Raw genomic sequence first — 23182 nt, forward strand, 5'->3', positions numbered from 1 at the left:
AGACATGCCGCAGGTTCTCATTGAAATCAATGAAAAATTACTTTTATAGTATGATTAAGGTCTTTTATAAGATCTAACCCAACTATGTTCATTCTGCAGATGGGAAAACTAAGTCCCCCAAAAGTTGTAGTTATACAACAAAGTAATGGCAAATCCATGCTTGGTGGTCAAGTGTCCAAATTAATAATGTATCACTCTTTATACCACCTCCATGACACAGTTCTATAGCTAATGTTTCCTTGCTGCCCTATCACCAACACTGCTGACCAGGCTGAGGACCCTCCACTAAAAAGGGAAAAAAAAATTTAAAAATCTTCTGCATCAAAAACTGAATGCCAAAAATCTAAAAGCAGGATTCAAATGAATTTAAGTCATATTTATTAGGCACTTAAAATGTACTTGAGGCAGGTGCTAGGAATATAAAGATAAAAATGGAAAATTAATTTCTGCCTCAGGATATCTTTCTAGAAAGATAGTAAAATGCACACAGGTAAGTGAATATAAGGTCATTTGAGGAAAGAGAAAAAGCATTAGCAATTACAGGGAATTAGAAAAAGACTTTAACTAGGAGGTAATTCGTAAGCTAAGCCTTTAAGAAAGTTACAGATTCTATGAGGCAAAGGAGTAATAAAGCAAAGCATTCTAGTCATGGGAAGCAACTTGTGCAACAGCCAGGATATAGGAGATGGAATATTATATTCAATACACAGGCACCAGGGCTATTTAACTAGAATGCAGTATATGTGAAGAGGAATAAAACAAAATATTTCTGGAAGGGTAGGAATGTGATTTGAAGGGCTTTAAATGCAAACAGAAGTTTGTACTTTATCATACTGTCTATAAGAAGTTACTGAAGGCCTTTTTTGTTTTTAATTGTTTTGGTTTTGGTGGGGGAAGCAACACATGACTAGCCTTGTGTTTTAGCTATGTGGAAGACAGATTGAAGAAATAAGAAAACAAAAAAAGCAAAATAATTCCTGTCTAGTTGAGAAATGATGAAAGGGAAAATTTGTGACAACTGACTGCATAAGATGGAAAACTAGATTCAGAAGTTATTAAGGTGGGAACCTGGAAGGAAGATGAAACACATGTGTGCTAAGGTAGACATACAGACAAAAACAAAATTATCCCTGCCCTCATGGAACTCCAATCCACTGTAAATGACATTATCTGGATAATGTCTTCATCTTTTCTTATTATTCCAGCTACATGCAACAGTAGTGTTCAACAATCAATTTTTTTGCAAGATTTTGTATATTTTTCTCCCTCTCCACTTCCCCTGACAGAAAGCAATCTAATAAAGGTTATACATGTACTAACCATGCTAAAAACAGATCCATATTGATCATGTTTGTGAAAGAGGAATCAAATTTGGAAAAAAAAATAGAGAGAAATTTCTAAAACTAAAACCTAAGACAACCTTTTAAAATTGAACATAGTAAATCCCTGGTCTCATTTAAACTCTACAATTCCTTCTCTGGAAATGAATTGTGGCACAGTGGATGGAGCAACAGCTCTGGAGTCAGGAGTACTTGGGTTCAAATCCAGCCTCATACACTTAATAATTACCTAGCTGTGTGGCCTTGGGCAAGCCACTTAACCCCATTTGCCGTGAAAAAAAAAATAAAAATAAAAAAATAAAAATAAAATGAAAGGTATTTCCTATCACAAGTCTTTTAGAATTTTAAATATTGTGCTAATGAAATGAACGTGTCCATCATTTGATCATCACTCAATGTTGCTGTTAGTGTGTATAATGTTTTTTCTGATTCTGTTTACTTCACTCGGCATCAGTTCATGCAAGTCTTTTCAAGCAATAGCCTGAAGCACTGTCCCTCATGTTTTCTTACAGAATAAAAGTGTTCCATCAAACTCATATACCACAATTTGTTCAGTCATTTCCCCAATTAAAGAGCATCGTTCAATTTTCAATTATTTGCTACTGCAAAAAAAGCTGCTATGAATGTTTTTGTACATTTTCTTTACCCTTTCCATGATCTCTTTGAGATACAGACTTCTAATTGTGGTATTGCTGGATCAAAGAGTAAGCACAGTTTTATTGCCCTTTTAGTGTAATTCAAATTTTCTCTCCAGAAAGGTTGGATCAGTTTACAATTCCAACAACAATGCATTAGTGTCCCAGTTTTCCCATATCTTCTCCAACACTGATCATTTTCCTTTTTAGTCATATTGGTCAATCTGACAAGTATAAAGTGGTATCTTAGAGTTACTTTAATTTGCATTTCTCCCATCAATAATGAATTAGGGCATTTTTTTCATATGGTTCTATTTAACTTTAATTTCTTTATATGAAAACTGCCTATTCATATCCTTTGATACTCAATTAGAAAATGGCATATATTCCTATAAATTTGCCTTAGTTTTCTATATTTTAGAAATGAGTCTATCAGAAACACTAGTTGTGAAAAATTGATTCTCAGTTTTTAGTGTTCCCTTTAATCTTGATTACAATGGTTTTATCTGTGCAAAAACTTTTCAATTTAATGTAATCAAAATTATCCATTTTGCGTTTTATAATGTTCTCTCTCTCTCTTACTTGGTCATAAATTGTTCCCCTTTCCAAAGATATAGCAGGTACACTATTCTCCTAATTGGCTTATGATTTGAACTTTTATGTCCAAATCCTGTACCGATTTTGACTTTATCTTGGTATCAGGTGATTTGTATCTTTCTTACAGATTCGATTATCACTTTTAAGAAAACTACTCTTGCTACTAAAGGTAACCTGGAAAAAAAGCAGAAAGGCTCTGCTCCCCGGGGTTGGAGGGTGGCCCGCCAGAGTGAAAGAACTTCAGCCTCCTGGAGGCAGCCCCAGGGCACTGGGAGCCTCGGCTCACAGCAGCAGGGGAGTTTCCTGACCTATACCCCGCAGAGCACCAGGCACAACTTGGGAAGGGGGGGGGGTATGGACCTTTGCCAGAGCAAGCCCAGCCCTCAGGGCACACAGCCAGCAGCATGGCCAAGGCAGGCCACATCCAGGAAACAGAAGCAGGTGGAGCGGGTAAGCAGGAGCCCCCAGGACATGAGCCCATTGAACCTAGGGAGGGGAGTGAAAAGAGACTGCCAAGCTCTGTCCTCTGCCCCTGGAACAGGACTCTGGGGTACTGACCACACTCAGATCCAGATCGCAGTCCAGGCCCCCCCCCATAGAACAGCAGGGCCCCCCCACCTCAGCCCCGTGGCAGAGGGGGGCGCTTATGGTCATTCACAGACCAGGAGGGAGGACAGAGCCTCACAAACTGAGATCCTTGTGGGAGTGTCCCAAAAGCTCAGGAAGCACCCCCAAAACAGGCTTAGGCTAGGAAAATGAGCCAGCAGAGAAACAAGAGGAACACCATTGAGAAATATTCTGCCTGTGAGCCCAAGAAGGATCAGAACACTCAATCTGAAGATGAATAAGTACAAGCTTCTACAACTAAAGACTCCAAGAAAAAGAGAAAATGGGCTCAGGCTATGACAGAGCTTAAAAAAGACTTTGAAAACCAAATGAGGGAGTTAGAAGAAAAACTGGGAAAAGAAAGGAGAGAGATGCAGGAAAAACATGAAAATGAAGTCAGCAGCTTAGACAAGTAAAGCCAAAAAAATGCTGAAGAAAATAGCATGCTAAAAATCAGCTTAGGTTAACTGGATAAAACAGTTCAAAAAGTTATTGAGAAGAATGCTTTAAAAAGCATAATTGGCCAGATGGAAGAGATAAGAAAGCTCTCTGAGGAAAACAAATCCTTCAGACAAAGAATAAAATTCAGGGAGACTACTGAATTTACGAGAAATAAGGACTCAATACTTCAAAACCAAAAGAATGAAAAATTAGAAGAAAATATGAAATGACTCATTGAAAAAAACAACTGATATGTAAAACAGATTTAGGAAAGATAATTTAAAAATTATTGGAATACCTGAAAGGCGTGATCAGGAAAAGAGCCTTGGCATCATTTTCAAAGAATTACTACAGGAAAATTGCCCTGATATCCTAGAAGCAGAGGGCAAAATAGAAATGGAGAGAATACACCAATCCCCCTGAGAAAGAAATCCCAAAAAACCAACCCCTAGGAATATTACAGACAAGTTCCAGAACTCCCAAGTCAAAGAGAAAATATTACAAGCAGCCAGAAGGGCACAATTCAAATACCATGGAGCTGCAGTCAGGATCACACAGGACTTAGCAGCAACTACATTAAAAGCTCGTAGGGCTTGGAATATAATATACCGGATGGCAAAAAAGCTTAGAATGCAACCGAGAATCAACTACCCAGCAAAACTGAATGTCCTCTTCCAGGGAAAAAGATGGACTTTCAATGAACCAAGGGAATTTCAAATGTTCCTGTTGGAATGGCCAGAGCTGAACAGAAGGTTTGATCTTCAAATACAGGACTCAGTTGAAGCATAGAGATTGGAGGAGAAGGGGAAAATATGAGGGACTTGATGATGAACTGCATGTATTCATGTATAGAAAAATGACTGATTATACTCATATGAACCTTCTCAATTAACAGAGCAGGTACAGGGAGATTTTATAGATGAAGGACAGGAGAAAGCTGAATTTGAAGATAAAATATGGTATAAAAATGGAGTCAATAGAAAAAAGGGAAATGTAATGGGAGAAAGAAAAAGGAGAGGGGGAATAGGCCAAGATATTTCATGTAATAAGATTTTTCTTTATTACAATGAGCTATTGCAATGATATGGAAAGGGGGAAGGCAAGGGGGAAATGAGAGAATCTTTGCTCTCACCAGAGGTGGGTAGGAGAGGAAGCAGCATATATACTCAAAGGGGTACAGACATCTGGAGTAAGAAGGAGAGTGGGGGGAACAGGGGGAAGGGGGGGATGTGAATGAAGAAGGAGAGGATGGACCATGGGGGGAGAGTGGTCAGATATAACACATTTTCTTTTTTACTTCTTTCAAGGGGCTGGGACTGGATGGCCTGTCTGGGACCATAGGGCCAGGTGGACGCTGGGCCTAAGGGGTGGTATGGGGACTCAGGGCCTCTTGGCCCCAGGGCCAGGGATCTGTCTGCTGTGCCACTCAGCTACCCTACAGCACAGTCAGAGTGAAAGGAGAGAGAAAATATAGTACATGTTAATGGAGAAATACGAAAGGAGGGAGTTGTGATCAACAATGGCAACGGTGGAAAAATAGGAAGTAACTTTTGTGATGGACTTATCATAAAGAATGTGATCCATGCATGAAAGAACTGGTGGTGTTGGAACACAGACTGAAACACATTTTATTATTGTTATTATTATTATTATTATTATTATTATTATTATTATTTTGGGGGGTGCGGGGCAAATGGGGTTGGGTGGCCTGCCTGGGGTCACATAGAAGGGTGATCATTGGGTGTCTGAGGCTGGACTTGGACCTGGGTGCTCCTGCCTCAAGGGCCAGTGCTCTGTCCGCCACCCAGCTGCCCCTAATATTATTACTATTTTATTTTTATTTTGGGACTTTTTTCTTTTTTTGGTTTTTGCAGGGCTGTGGAGTTAGGATGGCTTGCATGTCACTCAGCTGGGTGATTGTGGGGTGAACAGGGCCGGATGTGGGCTCAGGTGCACCTGGCTCCAGGGCTGGTGCTCTTTACACTGCATCACCTGGCCATACCTACAATTATTACTATTATTTTTTTAAATTTTAATTTTAATTTTTTCTCTCCTCTTTATCGCTCAAGCAAGTCTATTTTTTTTGAGGGGAGGGGGTATTTTGTTTACTCTTAAACCAGAATATTTTATTAATGTATAAAAAATTATTTGTACAAAATGGGAATAAATATTAAATTTTTTAAAAAAAGGAAAAAAAAAAGAAAACTACAGAGAGCCAGTGACTCAATGGATAGAGCGCTGGCCCTACAGTCAGGATGACCCGAGTTCAAATCTAGCCTCTGAAACTAATAATTTACCTAGCTATGTGACTTTGGACAAGTCACCTAACTTTATTGCCTTGCAAAACCCCAAAAAATTTAAAAAAGAAAAAAGAGGGAAAAGAAAGAAAACTATTCTCAACCCTACTATATGTCATGAACACCAGTTCAATATCTTTAAATGTCTGCTTATCACCTCTATTTTGGTGTACTAAGTTTGAAAATTCAATTTGTTCCAAACATAATGCAATATTTCCTCCCCTAAATATATTCCTCCTTGAAACTACTGACTCTCTGATGAAGAGGCCATCATCCATTCTACTATGTTCCTGGAGTTATGCTTGACCCAACAGATACATAAAAATACATTGACCCAATATAGTATCTGTTCCTGTTAAAAACAGAAGAGCATAGAAATAAAGGCAGCTTTCCTTAAAAATGATAATTGGGGTTAATCCATCAACAAGCATTGTATATAATGGGGATAAACTAGATACAATAATAACAGACACAATAAATAATAACAGACATAATAAATAAACTAGACACAATATCCCGATAAGAGGTGAAACAAGGATGTCTATCATCACCACAACTGTTGAATATTATATTAGAAATGCTAGCTTTATGGTCTCAGACACTTGATATGTACCAGCTGGGTGACTTTGAATAAGTCACTTAACCCCATTGCCTTGTCAATAGAAACAACCAAAAAAAAAAAAAAAAACAATAAAGAAAAAGAAAAAAAATGTTAGCTTTAGCAATAAAAGAAAAAGAAATCAAAGGAATTAGAATAGGCAATGAAAAAAATTTCATTCTTTGCAAATGATATGATTATGTATCTAGAGAAAGCTAAAAAAATCAGCTAAAAAACTACTTGAAACAATTAACAATTTTAGCAAAGTAGCAAGACATAAAGTAAACCCACATAAATCACCAGCATTTATCTATATTACCACCAAAACCCAACAACACGAGAGAGAAAGAAATATCATTTAAGGTAACTGTAGACTACATGTACTTGGGAATACATACAACTTGGAAATACCTAATACAACATAATACTTGGAAATCTACTTCCCAAAATAAACCCAAACTATATGAGGAAAAATTACAAAATGCATTTCACAAAAATAAAGTCAGATCTAAACAATTAGAAATATATAGGCTGAGCTAACAAAATAAAAATGACAAATCTACTCAAATCAAATTACTTATTCAGTGCCATACCAATCAAACTAACAAAAAATTATTTTCCAGAGCGAAAAAAAAATAGTAACAAAATTCATCTAAAGGAACAAAAGGCCTAGCCATAACAGAGCTAAAAACGGTATTTTAAAGCAGCAGTCATCAAAACTGGTGTTCACTAAGAAAGAGAGAAGTAGATCAATGGAATTGATTAGGTACAACAGAAACAGTAGTAAATGACTGGTGTAATCTATTCTTTGAAAACTCCAAAGACTCTACCTTCTGAGATAAAAACTCACTATTTGACAAAAACCCCTGGGAAAACTGGGAAAAAATTAGGCATAGATCCACTTCTCACACTCTATACCAAAATAAGGTCAAAATGGGTTAGTCATAAAGTGTAATACCATAAGCCAATTAGGAGAACAAGGAATAGTCTGTCAGATCTATGGAAAGGAGAAGAATTAATGACCTGTGCATACCCTTTGACCCAGCAAGAACACAACTAGGTTTGTATCCCAAAGAGATCATAAAAAAGGAGAAAAGTTCCTCATGTTCAAAAATATTCATAACAGCTCTTTTTTGCAATGAGAAAGAATTGGAAATTGGTGGGGATGTCCATCAATTAGGGAATGACTAAGGAAGTTATGGTAAATGAATGTTATAGAGAACTATTGTTTGGCCAGACTTTTAAAAAGCCTGGAAAGGGGTTGGGGCGCCTAGGTGGCGCAGTGGATAGAGCATTATTAATCCTGGAGTCAGGAGTACCTGGGTTCAAATCCGGTCTCAGACACTTAATAATTACCTAGCTGTGTGGCCTTGGGCAAGCCACTTTAACCCCATTTGCCTTGCAAAAAAAAAAAAAAAAAAAACTAAAAAAGAGGAACTGGAAAATACTTCTTGAAAGGTGGGATTTTATCTGGTACCTGAAGAACACCAAAGAAGTCAAGAGAAAGAGATAAGGAGAATTCCAAACACAGGGAAGATGCAGTAGAAATGGAATGTATTATGAAAAGAACACCAAGGAAGCTAGGATTATTGATCACAAAATATATGGTAAAGAATAAGGTATACGAAGACTGAAATGGTAGGAAAAGACTAGGTTACAAAACGTTTTAAAAGTCAAAGAGAAAATTTTATAGTTGATGCTGTAGGTAACAAAAACGCATAGGATTTTATTGAATGGTAACATGAGAGAGTTTAAATGATTTACCCTGGGATCACACAGCAATTGAAAATCTGTGGCAGGGATACAAACTCAGGTCTTCCAGACATCAAGCCCAACCTACTTATTTTATTTTCAACTATTTGAATATAACCCCTAACTATTTATAGATTTAAAGATAGATCCAAGTAATTAGACAAATATTATGTGTTTGTTGGTAGGCCTTGGCAATATAATAAAACTGACAATACTACCTAAGTTAATAAGAAGAAATATTTTGTAAATCTATAAAAAATAAAAATGAAAATTACCCAGAGAAACTAAACATCAAAAATATGGAGGGCAGAGGCCCAGTAATTTCTGAATTCATAACTATACTACAATGATTACTAAGTCGTTAAAACTAGACAGGTAACACAGTGCCTGATGAATGGAATAAATGAGGTGGTTAAAGGCTGCTGTGCTTTATAATCAAACAATACCAAATTAACATCACCATGTTGGGGTGAATATACAGTGTGTTTAATTGTGGCAGATCAGATTAATAAAAACTCAGAAGATGCTACTACAGATTATAATTAGTCTATATGAACATTTGGAGATGAGATTATCAACCTTCTTGAGTGGGTAATTCATAGTATCAGCCACCAACAATGTATATAGTCTATCTTTTACACATCTCATGTTTCTTTTGAGCTATAACAATTCTGCTTTGCTCATGGAACACAGGGCCTTCTTCAATGCAGACATCCCATGCTGCACAGTCCTATACAAATATCTCCAGTCTCACAATTGATTCCAAAGTCTGAGAGAGATCTTCCAGTGTTCTTGCATAACTTCTTCTGACCTCCGTGTAATCATTTGCCTTAAGTTCTTTGTAAAATCATCTTTAAGCCAACATAAAACTGCCATTTGAACAACGTGGACAGCCCACTGGAGTTGTGTTCTTTTCAACAGAATCTGAATGTCTGGCAGTTCAGCTCAAGAAAGGAAAAGGGACTTCAATGTCTAATAAAGTATACAATATACAGAAGGCAAATGGTCACAGAAGCCACAGAGATCAATAAATGAAGCACTATCATTAACAATTCATAAAACTTTCTAAGAAAATTAGAAATGTGGCAAAGAAATTAGTTATAGACCAACACTTCACACTATATAATAAGAAAAGTGCCAAAAGGATACATGAACAGAGAGGATCACATAAGATAAAATGAATAATTTAGATTATATAAATTTAAAAGTACTTGTACAAACAACACCAATATAGTTAAAATTAGAAGGTAAACAATTAAATGGTAAAAATTATTTACAGCAAGATATATAAGGAACTTATTCTAATACAGAAGAAAAAGAGCCATTCCTTACAAAGTAAATGGTCATATGAAGGGAAAATTTTCAAAAGAATTGCAAACTATTAACTACCATGAGCTAAATTATTAATGATAATCCTGAGGTTTCATTTCACATCCAGCAAATTGGAAAAGGTGATAAAAGATAGGAATAATCTATACTGAAGGAATTATGAAAATAAAGATAGACTATACATTGTTGGTGGCTGATACTATGAATTACCCACTCAAGAAGGTTGATGATAAAAAGTGCCCATATAAACCAAAAAAGTATAACAGAACACTTTTCTTGGTAGAACAGTTACACAAAGATTAAAGGATGACTAAACAGAATGTAATAGAATTTCTGCTATAGGATAAAAAATGAATTTGAATACAGAAATCATATAAAGATGTATATGAACTGATGTAAAGTAATATGCAATAAATATATTCATGTAAATAGAAAAAAACAATCACAAAAAAATTAAAAAAAAACACTGCTGGAGTAGCTAGGTGGCACAGTGGATAGAGCACTGGCCCTGGAGTCAGGAGTACCTGAGTACAAATCCAGCCTCAGACACTTTATCATTACCTAGCTGTGTGGCCTTGGGCAAGCCACTTAACCCCATTTGCCTTGCAAAAACCTTTAAAAAAAGAGAGAGAGAAAAGGAAAAAGAAAAAGAACACTGCAATTCTTAAAGTTCAACCATGAATCAAATGGGGGATTCATGAATGTGCAACACTGAATATCAGTTTGCTTGTTTTTTAATTGTCTTGAGTTCCTCCCGAACAATGGCTACCCATCTCCTCCTCAATCTTATTTTCTGTCACCATGGCTGCCTCCAGGTCTCAGATCATTTCCCACATCTTAAAACAGACCTTTTCCCCTCAGAGATTACCATTCATCCTTCTCTGTTTTTTATGTATATATCTGCCTAAAATGCAAAGTCTTCAAGGGTTTTACAGCCCATTAACATATGTGTCGCCATACAGAAAACACTTAATAAAATGTCTACTGACTAGCTGACATGAATGTAATGGCATATTATAGTAATGTAAGAAACAGTGAATATGATCAATGCAGAGAAACATCAAAAAACTTCTATGAACTGACACAAAACGAAATAAGCAAAATCTAGAAAACAATGTACACAAAAATAAGCAAAACCTAGAATATGATGCACACAATGATAAAGAACTATAGAATAAATGAAACTAAATACTGTGAAATTGTAATAATGATGAGTCTTGATTCCAAGGAAGATATTTGAAAAGTAACCTCCTCCACTTTCTTTGAAGACATGATGAACTATGGGTGTACAACACTATATATGAGGGCAGACTTTTTTAGATGTGTTGATTAATTTTGTTAAACTATATGGTTTGGTTTGTTTCAATTGTTTGTCATAAGGGATGGCTCTCAAGGTAGTGAAATATATATATATATATATATATATATATGTACATATATATGTAGAAAGGTAGGTGATGCATATATAAAAGTTGCAAATTAAAGTGGAATTTTTTTTAAGGAATTATATCTTTAAAACCAAAAAATGGCCTCTTTTATTTTGAACATTAAGGTTTTAATTATATAAAGTATCCAAATGGTGAAAGCAAGCCGTAAAAAAAAATCTACAAAACTACTATATTAATCTGTAAAACAAGTTCTGTATATTTATTATGAAAGACAAAAGTACTGAAGTTTAAAAAAAAGTTACCAAATACAATTACTTGTATACGCTGACTTCAGAGTTTAATGTGAAAGATGTATCATAAATTTTTTATTGAATGTACTCATAATGTAATCCAATATAAAGTAATATAAATGATATTCTCATAGAAAAAGGATTTTAATATTTGTAGCAACAGAGCAGATGTGAGTATGCTTCCAAAGTCTTAGTTCTGGGAGCTCAACCAGGGCTCAGTTAGATTTTTGTCTTTGGTCAGTACAAATACTCAATTAAGAGTTTCTGTGATAGCATTTATTGTTTAAACTAACCAACTTCCACTAGGTGAAAGTGTAAGTAAAAAAAACTATTGGAATCTAAAAACAGCATGGCATGTTAGAAACAATCTTCTATAATAATGACCAAAAATGAACTACACACCAGGCAATTCTAAGCAAATGTGTTTGATTTGTTATGACTAGACCAAGCTATCCATGCCCTATTCAGACTATGGATTCTAAATAGATAAAATAGCAAAAAAAATCCTTAGTCCCGATGTAAAATGGGGAAATTGTTTAATTATAGTAAATCCTATTAAACCAACCTCTTTATAAAGAGTGAGAAGACGGATCACTAAAGGCTCTGGAGAATATAATGAATGCAAAGTTTAATTAGAACACACTACTGGCTTACTATAATCTATTAATTAGCATTCCCAGTTACTACAACTCATTGTAGTGCTTCAACTTTACTTTTAAATTGTACCTTTCCTTTTTTGGCCCAAAGTTGCATACTCTTAGCTTTGAGGTGGTAATTACAGTGTATGTAGGAAGAATCAAATCCTGCCAGCTTCAGTAAATCTTTAATTAGAATAGAGGATAAAATCTAGAAGAATCATGTTCACCCTTCTTCAGTCATATGACTTTTCTGGCATCATAATTCCCCGGACTACATTATTTTCTAAAAACTAAATATATCCCAAGGTTTTCATTAAATTTTCTTTGAAAACAGTCTAATAATTGGGTGAAGGGGAGGATGCACAGTTTAACAAAAAGGGCAATTAACTATATCATTTCAAAATAAAGTATGCCTGATTTTTTTCTTTAAGGTTAACATTAGTATTTTTAAGCCTTCTGACAGCAATACCCATCTTAGGAATAGGCATTTAACTGGAGACATGACATAAAACTTTTTTTTTTGCTGTTTAATTTTTGAGCATCCAAGACATACAAAGAAGAGAAGAGAAAAAGTATTCAAAGCTGGTGAACTAAATTCAGTACTTACTCTAATAATCATTTTTTAAAAAGCACAACATAATCAATTCTTAGGAAATAAACCACTTAAAAGTAAACCTAGTTAGTATTTTCCTGTAATGTGTATTATTTTCCTTAAGATTTACCACATTAAGGGGGCTGCTAGGTGGTGCAGTGGATAGAGCACCGGCCCTGGAGTCAGGAGTACCTGACTTCCAGTCCAGCCATAGACACTTAATCATTACCTAGCTGTGTAGCCTTGGGCAAGCCACTTAACCCCATTGCCTTGCAAAAAGTAAAAGAAAAAGATTTACCACAGGTGTGTGATTATGAAGAAATACTATTCTGTTATAAGCAATAATGAACAGGATGCTTTCAGTAAAAAACTTTAATGAGCAGATGCAATGAGAAATGTATTATATACAAAGTAACAGCAATATTGCAGGATGATCAGTGGCAAATAACCTACCTTTTCTCAATGCTGTGACTCAACAAAATTCTGAAGGACTTATTATCAAAGAATAATATCCATCGCAAAGACAGAATTGATGGTATCTGAATTCAGATTGATGCACTTTTAAAAAATCTATATTATTCTTGAGGTTTCTCTTTTGGGGGTAGGGGTTGCTTACTTTTACAATATGACTATCATGGGAATGTTTTTCATGACTATACATTTGTAACCTATATCAAGTATTTTGCTTTCTCAATGAGGGGAAGAGAAGTGGGAGGAAGTGAGAGAATTTAGGACTCAAGTTTTAAAAGTAAACTGTTGAAACTTATTTTTGCATGCAACTGGGAAAATAAAATAAAATAAAATATATAAAAAAAGATTTATCACATTAAAAAAGTTAAGATGAGCTGAAATTAAGAAAACATTTCTGAGTTTTTTGAGAGTCGAAACTGGTCTTTGCCTTTCCTTGCAAAGTGCCTGACACATAATACACAGAAGTCACTTAATAGATGTTTTGTTTGCTAATCTTTAAAAATGCCATTTTAAGAATGGCTAGAATAAGACTTGATTTTTTCCATTATCAATTAATACATTTGAAGTTGGGTGTTATTCTGTTATTATCATTTTAATTAACTATTAAATTCCTTACAATATGACTAAGATACTCAAAAACCAAGCAAGAAAATGGTTCCATGTTCCATGAGAGGGGTGAGTTGGTATAAGTGTGAAGGGGTTTGTGGGCACACATTGGTCCAAGAAACTTCTACCAATTCAGATTGATAACTATTCTTTTTTTTTCCTTAACATTTATATTTAACTTGTTTACATAGTAGTTACTTTGTGTAAGAGGAATTAGGAATAAGGGAAAAGAAAGAAAACCATGGAAGGAAAAGCATTAGAGAAGTTTTTAAAAAATGAACATAATATCCATTCATATTCTGTGGTTTTTGTTCTGTTCTGTTTTTTCCTCTGGATGTAGATTGCATTGCAAAACAGGTCTCCCAGGGTTGTCCCTGATCACTGAAGTGATTGCATCCAACACAGTTGATCAACTCACAATGTTACTACTGTTAATGATAACTATTCTTTAAAGTAGTGTTACTTATGAAGGAAAATGTCATCCACATCCAAAGAACTAAACTCTAAATACAGACTAAATACAATATATCATTTTCATTTTTTTAATGTTTTTTTGTTTTTTTCTTCTCGTGCCTTTTTCCCATTATGTTCTGATTCTTCTTTCACAAGTACTGTGTGCCAGAGGCAGACCTTGAATCTCAGGTCTTCCTGATTCCAAAACCACTTCTCTAAACAGTATGCCTCTCCATACATATCAAGCATATATTGATATATACAAGTGAATATATGTATGTGTATATTTATTTCTCACTCTACATATGCAGTTGCGAAATTTTGCTTTATCTACCTACTCACATCTCTCATATCCAATCTATTCTCTCTACTCACTGCTACCTCTTTAGTTTAGGTCATCATCACTTCTTACCTACATTTTTGCAACCTCTAAATTGCAACATCCCTGACTTAAGTCTTTTCCTACTCTAATCCATTCCACACAGAGCTGTCAAAGTTATTCTCATCATGCAAGATATGATCTACTCAATCCATGATTCAATTCTCCTGCTCAATCAATTCATGGACTCTCTATGGCCTCCAGGATAAAAATGAACTGCTCCATTTAGCTTAAACCTTTTCAGATCTGCCACAAACATATCTTTCCAGTCTGATTATACATCACTTCCCATCTGCCACTCTGTGTTTCAGCCAAATTGATCTTCAGTCTATTCTTCACCACAGTACTCTATTTCGTGTTCTTTGTTATCAGTCACCCTTCAGCCCCAGTCTGTTAATGCATTTTATTTTTTCCTCCTCACCTCCAGCTCTCCAGACACCTCCTTCTAGAAGACACAGTTCAAACATCTACTTTTATATAGTCTTTCATTATCTCCTCATCATCTCCCTATCATCTCCCTCCATGACTTCTTGAATTTATTTGAATTTATTCTGTATATAAAATGTGTATCAGAATCTTGAGAGTATATTTTTTATTTTTATCACCCATATCTAGCATAATGACTAGCATATGACACTTAAAAGCCTCATAATAAATTCCTATTATATAAGTGTAAAATAAAGGCAGCATGAAATGAAACGAAAGCTTGTCTGGGACTCAGAAGACCTGAGTTCAAGTACCACCATTGACATATAGATAGGTATCTTTATATATGTGTCTATATCTAAATATATGTGTATGTGTGAGTATATACATACACATATCTATACTGTCTATAATCTCTAATACCTCAGGCACCTCTCTAAATCTGTAAGGAGCAGAGAAGATACTGATGAGAGAAAGTTTCTCACCTCGAGCTCCTTCCAACAATGAAATTACAAGTATATTAAAATATTTATAAATCCATATACCTGTTGTTCAGTCATGTCTGACTCTGTGTGAAACCATCTGGAGTTTTCTTGGTAAAGATGATGAAATGGTTTGTCATTTCCTTCTCCAGTCAAATAGGCAAACATAAGTTAAGTGACTTGTCACATAGTGAGTATCTAAAGTCAGATGTGAACTCAAGTTTTTCCTAACACCAGTGTTCTAACCACCAAACTACCTAGTTGTGCTATAATACTAAGCCAATACTCAATTACCAAAGATTAATGTTGCACTAAGTTTTTTGAAAAGCCCTATATATACACACCAACAAACACACATGGCATCCACCTCCTACAGTTATTGTGGGGTTTGAAAAAGATTATAATAATGAAGAATTTAGTTCATGCTTAGCACATTAGGGGGCTATCATCATCATCATCATCATCATCATCATCACTAAAACAAAAAATAGATACATAATGCAAAAGCAGATTCTAAATTCATTAGAGTAAGAGAAAGCAATACATTTATCATTTTCATTTTTTGTAAAATTAATCAAATTGTTACTATATTGATTTTTATAGTTCAAAATCATAACATGAATCTTCAGAAGATATAGGATATGTTTTATGCTTTGGGAATATGTATCCATGGTCTTTGCTACTTTGCTTTCATCAGATGACATTACATAATGGCAGATTACATTTTCCTTGTCAAGGACTTTCTAAAAAATTTTTCATTTCTGGAAATGGCATTCCAAAGCACCAAAAAAATCTTCAAAAGAAGGTCAGTGTGTCCAAGGACAATTACAGTAGCAAACTATCTCATGTGCAATATTTTATTTTAAGAGTAGAAATTGTTTTTTTTCCTCAAAAGAACATGACTTTAAAATAACAAAATCAGAGTTATATGATTATTGACCATATGTAGTATTTATGATGGAGAAAAAAGTTAGCTACCACAACTTTAAATTATGTTTAACAATATATGAAAGATATGTATGGAAAGCAGGATTGCTTTAATACTTTCTTTCCTCCTTAGCAACATGTCAACAGGAAGCTGAAGTTTCAAACTGATTTAAATTCTTCAATCAATACAGAATTTATCTAAAAATGAAGTGATAGATTAATATGCATTTTTATATCAACAGTGAGCCAAATGCTTTTTAAAAAATTATCACAAAGAAAGGTTAACATTTTCAAAATAAATCACTGAGGCTCACAAATTAAAAGACTGCTCCAAGAAAAATTTTTAAGGAGAAGTTATATAGTAGATTTACACTGCTGAAACTCTAAAAATCTACTCACAGTTTTTAATGTTACAACATTTGCAAAGAGAGATCAATAACACAATAATGAATGGAGTAATTTTTATTATCTGGAAGAGTAGACAAGCATTAAATGAACAGCTCATACTGATAATATATATCTGGTTCTTGACCTGGAATAACTCAATCATTCCAATATCTAGTCAATTCTTTTTTTAAAAATGTTAAAATTTTTAATTTTGCTTTCTTGAACTTCAATGAATTAAGGAGTCAAAGGAAACAAGCTGCCTAATAATATTCAAGATCAAATTCTATCAGTCACCAAATATTTAAAACAAACATTTGTTTGATAACGTATAGCTCAAACTCATATATTGAAATCAAATATTAAGTTTTCAATGTACTGTACTCAATGTTATATTGTTCAACTGAGAACAGTTCAAATTGTAGTCATATTTATTTATTTTTTGCAAGGCAATGGGGTTAAGTGATTTGCCCAATGCCACACAGCTAGGTAATTATTAAATGTCTTAGGCCAGATTTGAACTCAGGTACTCCTGACTCCAAGGCTGGTGCTCTATCGACTGTGCCACCTAGCCACCCCCTTGTAGTCAGTGTTAAAGAAAAAGAAGGTGTTATAATTCTGGACATTTGTGAATAGAAGATATCTTTATATGCTTTCAAATACTCTAAACAATGTATGGAACAATTTGTGGTATAGTTAATTCTCCCTAGAACTGGAAAAAAAAAAACAAAACCACAACATTCTGAGAACTACAAAGGTAGTTCTAAAAATCAAATGTAAACATAAGGAGAAAAGTAATGGAAAGAAAATTAAATAAATGGAAACAAAGCAGGGTAGAGAAAATGAGGCATTTAGGAAAAAATTAAGATACAAAGGTAAGCCAAAAAAAACTGAGATAAAGAAGATATAAATGACAGGGACAAGTGGGGAAACAAAATGTGATCCCATTTCTTAAGCATGTCAATCAGTGCACACAGATAAATATAAGTAGAACTAACCTGGTTTTCCTCTTGCACAACTCTATATTGTTCCTTCCATACAGTGATTTTGGAAGCTTCATCTTTTCTCAGGGCTCTTTCCTTCTTCAACTCTGGGCTCCAAAAGGTCTTGATACTATTCATTGAAGAGCTCAATTTACTCTCCTTTACTTCTACATCCTTACGTAATAAATCATTTTCCCGCAACACTTCCTTCAACTGTGTCTGTAGATCCATAATTGTGTTATCCCTTGCCTGACGCAGTGAATGAGGTACAGTGGATGCCATACTCACAGGAGGGAGGTGATGCTCTCCAAATGCTATGGTGTCACTAGCAACCCCACTGCTAGCAATATTGGGGCTGCTGCCCATGGCAGTCATCCTAACACCGTAAGGCAGTCGACCCCCAGAACGGCCAAGTGTCATGGTGCTTTTAGGTGTATCTGGACCCATATTTTCATGATCACTTAAGTACATAGGCCCTGATGTGGCATAGGCAGCATTTAAGGACTGAATATTTTCCATTGAAAGAGTTTTACCACTGCCACCTCCAGTACTGCTTCCAGAACTCCCTCCTGTGCTATTGGTTCGACGGTGACCCAAACGAGGGGAACGAGGAAGCCTTGGTGACCGCCCAGGACTCTGACTGCTTGGTTCAACTTTACCAACTGAACGAGCACTCCCATACATGGCTGCACAAAGGAGTGAGATGTCAAGACAGGCTTAAAGCAGAAAGTATGGAATTGGGTGAGGTTTCTCTATGGTTATGAGTCTGCTTAAGGCTAATCAGAATTAATAGATTCCCAGGTGTCCATTCTTGAAGTCATGTGCACATGACGTCTTAAATCATATCTGCAACAAAAGAAACACACAAACATCCTGTTAAAAAAGACTTTCCCCTAAGAAACCTTTAATTTCTATCAATAAGGAGATGGCATGAGTGGACAAGAATATTTCCTATTTCTCTAGGCATTCAAAAACTAATTAAAAGCATGTTTTATTTTCAAAGGAATAATCACATAACATTCCCAAAAGCCCTGGCTGTGGGGGAGATCTCTGAATTCTCTAAGACTTAAGCTCCTTTCTAGGAATGCCATCTCCCAAAAGTCTGATCACTATTTTTAGAAACCTTTATGCTAAAACTTCTATCCCCATGCATACTAACCCAGAGTGTTTTCAATTTGAGGCCCAATCTGGAACTGAGAAATGTTTAGCAAAATACATAAAAATGCAACATAATACAGATAATGTTAATTCATAGCTTTTCTAAGTCTATATGTAGCCCACAGGGATCCCTTTCTAGTTGAGTTTGACTCCACTAATATACATTATGGCCAAACTCTGATGCTTCCACCAATAACATCAGAGATAGAAACCAGATATTCTTAACTGAAGTCCTGGTCTTCTTTTCCTAAAAAAAAAAAACCAGTCATGACCAATTTTGTTGCCGTTCCAATGGTCAGGTCTTGCTAATTCTCCACTTACTGCTCTAGCATAGATATAGAGAGGTGTCAGTTCCCATCTCCAATATCAGAGAAGGGAAAATAATAGTCTGAGTTTTAAAGTGTGAGCCCCCAACCCCAGCATAGGAGTTTAGCAAGCTTCCCTAGAAAAGATAAAGCTCAATTTTTGCAACATTAATTAACACGAGTGACTGGAGAGATGAAATGGTCAACCTTTTTAAAGGACTGTCACTAAACCTTCTTTCTTCCCCTATAGAACTAGTCATAAGACCATAACCATTGAGGTTCATTAATTTCTTTGGTTCTCTAGCTGCTCTCCTGTCTGGTGGCCTGTCCTTTTAAACCTGGAAATCCCCTTAGTGTTGAGCTTCCCTGTGCACATTAAAATATTTCAGTGAGAATTCCTTTTAATATCACTGACCAGAAATTAAATATTTTGTCCAAGGTAACAGATAAAATGACATATCACAATGCATATATGAAGCCTCTCAATGTATCATAATTCAAAACAGTGTCACAGAAGCTGCAGGAGCAGCTTAAAATATCTTTAAACATGTTTGTATAATGATCTTGAAACAAAATGTCATATCTTCTTTTTAACTCATTGAAATTCCATGACAGAATTTGACTTAAGACAATAATTCTAAGTATCTCTTACAGTATTAAGAGAGAGAGCTTAATAATATTTTTGAAGTTTGTTCTCATTCAGTCATATCCAACTCTTCATGACTCCATCTGGGGTTTTAGTGACAGAGATACTGGAGTGGTTTACCATTTCCTTCTCCAGCTCATTTTACAGATGAGGAAACTGAGGCAACAGGGTTACGTGACTTGCCCCATGTCACGCATCTAGTAAACATATGAGGTTTGAACTCACAAAGAGGAATTTTCCTGATTTGCTGCCCAGTGTTCTATCCACTGCAGTGGATAAAGTGATAAGCCTAGACAGAAGGGTAAAATTCAAATCCAGCCTCAGATACTTACCAACTAGATGACTCTTGGTGAGTCACTTACCCCTTTTTGCCTCAATTTCCTCATTTGTAGAATGAACTGGAGAAGGAAATGGCAAACCACTTCAGTATCTCTACCAAGAAAACCCAGGTGAGGTAATGAAGAATTGAAAGCAGCTGAGAAACAACATAATGTGGAATTAGGTCTAAAAATAACCAGAGGTCATCCCAACCTGGTCCCTAAGATAAAAAACAAGTGTCCTATATCCTAAATTTTATTATAGAGCACAAGAAGGAAAAGGGAATATACAAGTGAGTGTGAGCAAACTCTAAGACTATGACATAAAGATGGACAGTCCTGGAACTCATCTAGTCTAATCTGCACAAAGTATCAATCCAATATCAGATGATTTTTCTTTATCATATTTCCAACAAAATTTATGGGGGAACAAAGATAAGAGTTGCAACAAGAAGCAAAAAAAATTAAATGATTGTTAAAAACTACCAATGCATGTAGTTGGAAAAACAAATAAATATTTAAATTTTAAAAAAAGGAAAAGAAAAATGTTAAACCCATAAATTTGCAAATGGATGAATATTGAAAAACTATCATTGCATGTAATTGGAAAAATAAGATTTTAATTTAAAAAAAAAAGAAATGCTTGTACTCCACTAAAACTTCCAGGTCTTTTAAACATCCAATGGCTGTACTTTCTTAAATGAATTCTAAGGCTGGAAATCTAGCACTATTAAACATTCCTAACTCTGACATTCAAAAACAGCTGGAACAACAGGTCATATCTAATTAGGTAAGTGAATCATTGTGATGAGGTATTAACGAAGGACTGCAATAAGGTTCCTCTAAGAGAGTAGTAATTATTATAACTACCTAATACTAAAAAAGAAAAAAATCAATGGAACCAAATCATGACAGAAAAATCAAATATATACAAGAGATCTATGTATGATAAGTTCAAAACTAGCATTAGGGAAAATATTCAGTAAAAATCATGAAAGCAATTAGCAGACCGATTTTTTTTAATGACTTTAGCTCTAAACATTAGATCACAGACTGAAATAAATTTTAATTGTTTCAATGACCTAAATATTTCTAAAAGCATAAAAAAGAAGACAATAGTAAATTTCAATCGTGGAAAAGAGAAATACTATAATGGAAACCAAATAGGCAGGTTTGATTATATAAAGATAAATCTGTATTAACAAAAAGGCAATGCATTCATTATTTAAAGCCTAAGACAAAATATTTTTTTAAACTAATGTGTAAGGACTTCCACTCAAGATAACTGACTGAAATAGGCAGACTATTCAGTTCCACATATGTACTCTAGAAAAAACTTAAAAATAATGATTAAGAAATCCTAGAGGAAAATGAAAGTAAATAATTCCTTTGACTCCAGAAGTACACAAAAAGTATGTCAGAAACTCACAGTCAAGAGGAAAGAAGATTGCTGGACCTCAGCACAGGCAAACAAGCTCAGCCTCCTAAGAGCAACCAGTAACACACATCAAAGAAATGTACAGCTCACAAGACTCTGTGTCCAGAGCAAGAACAGAGCCTCCAGAAAAATCCCAAGATGTTAGCAAACCTCAAGGAGATTAGAAAGACTCAGGGAGGATAGATATCTCAAAGGTAGCCAAACATCTAGGTAGAGACCATGAAAGCCCTAAGAAGTGGTAGCAACAAAACCAAAATAGCCCTCAGATGATGCCCCAGGACACCAGGAGAAATTTGAAATCTCTAGCTCTCTATCCTGAGATAATATAGAGGGCTCTGAAAAGTCCATGTTCTGAACCTCAAAAATCCAGAAGGACTTAACCTGAGGGGGTCAGCAAAAGAACCCAAGGGACCTATGATAACATTAAGTAGGCCAAGTCTCTCCCCAAAAAAGAACAACAGAGGACAAAGAATAACTCAAGGGTAAAGGCCCAATTTAAGAACTAACATTGGAGAAAGGAATATATCTAAGACAACAACAAAATAAATTAGGACAAATTTCCCAAAACTTCACAGATCTTAACCCAACACCAATTAGGATCTCAATGCTGCTCAGCAATCCTTCCACAATTTCATTATCCATTCTTCCCACAGCCCCACTCTTCACAGTGACTCTTACAAACCTTTTCAACACTTCTCAAACTTCCCTTAGCTCCCCCTCTCCACACTCTTTCAGCGGAAAACTTTGACTAATATTTACAGGAAAAAATTAAGCCCATATGCAATGAATTCCCTCTTCATCAGCTCTTATCACCCAGTGCCTTCTGTTACTTTCTCTTTCCTCACCTCATCTCACCTGATGAAATGGCCTTTTATCATAGCTAACCCGTCTTTTTGGTCATGTGGTCCCAGAACTCTGTATCCCAAAGAAATCACAAAAAAAAAAAATGGAAAGACCCACATGTACAAAAATATTCATAGGCAGTTCTTTTTGTGGTGGCAAAGAATTGGAACCTGAGAGTCTGACCATCAACTGGGAAATGGTTGAACAAGTTATGGCATATGAATATAATGGAATATTATTGCTCTATCAGAAATGATGAGTAGGCAAATTTCAGAAAAACCTAGAGGAGTTTGTCATGGTGGTGGATGCCAGCAGCAGCTCTCCTGCAGCCCCATCGCTGGTGGATCGCTACTTCACCCGCTGGCACAAAGCCTATGTGATGGGAAAGCCATGTGAGGATCACTGTATACTGCAACACTCTTAACAGATAATAAGAAGACACTGAAGCTCCTTGAGCAAGGAAGGTGATATTGGTCAAACCTACCTGGTCAGGAACCTAAAAAGATATTTTAAAAAGTAGGAAGAAAGAGTCTAGCAGAACAAAATTTCAAACTATCCTACAAAGCAGCATTCATCAAATTGATTTGATCCTGTGATGATTGACCATGATGGACTTGTTCACCCTCAGTTGTACAATAATCAAAGACAACTCTAAAAGACTTGTAATGAAAAACACCATCCATATCCAAAAAAGGATCTACAAAACTTAGTATCTTCAATTCTTAAAAATTGTCTTGTGTATTATGTTTTTTACCACTCTTGTTTTTTCTGTGTTTGGATTTGATTCTTCTCTCACAACATAATTAACATGGATCTATGTTTAGCATACATACATGTAGGGCCTATGTGGGGTTGCTTTTT

General features: G+C 35.3%; 1 protein-coding gene across 13 annotated transcripts in view; it reads right to left on the reverse strand.

Moving 5' to 3' along the window:
• The window catches only part of ERC1 (ELKS/RAB6-interacting/CAST family member 1), a 436241-nt gene that overhangs the window by 349695 nt on the left and 63364 nt on the right, over positions 1 to 23182 (reverse strand). For 9 of the 13 annotated variants that reach the window (XM_074195002.1, XM_074195000.1, XM_074195006.1 and 6 more), the window contains exon 2: positions 17630 to 18460. In XM_074195002.1, coding sequence (XP_074051103.1) covers positions 17630 to 18298 — 669 coding nt within the window. In that variant the 5' untranslated portion in view covers positions 18299 to 18460. Of the gene's footprint in view, positions 1 to 17629; positions 18461 to 20085; positions 20559 to 23182 lie in introns of those variants that run through there. The other 4 variants (XM_074195009.1, XM_074195010.1, XM_074194999.1 and 1 more) reach the window with 3 other exon arrangements.

The sequence above is a fragment of the Macrotis lagotis genome, chromosome 7, assembly GCF_037893015.1.
Source record: "Macrotis lagotis isolate mMagLag1 chromosome 7, bilby.v1.9.chrom.fasta, whole genome shotgun sequence".
Taxonomy (NCBI): Eukaryota; Metazoa; Chordata; class Mammalia; order Peramelemorphia; family Peramelidae; genus Macrotis; species Macrotis lagotis.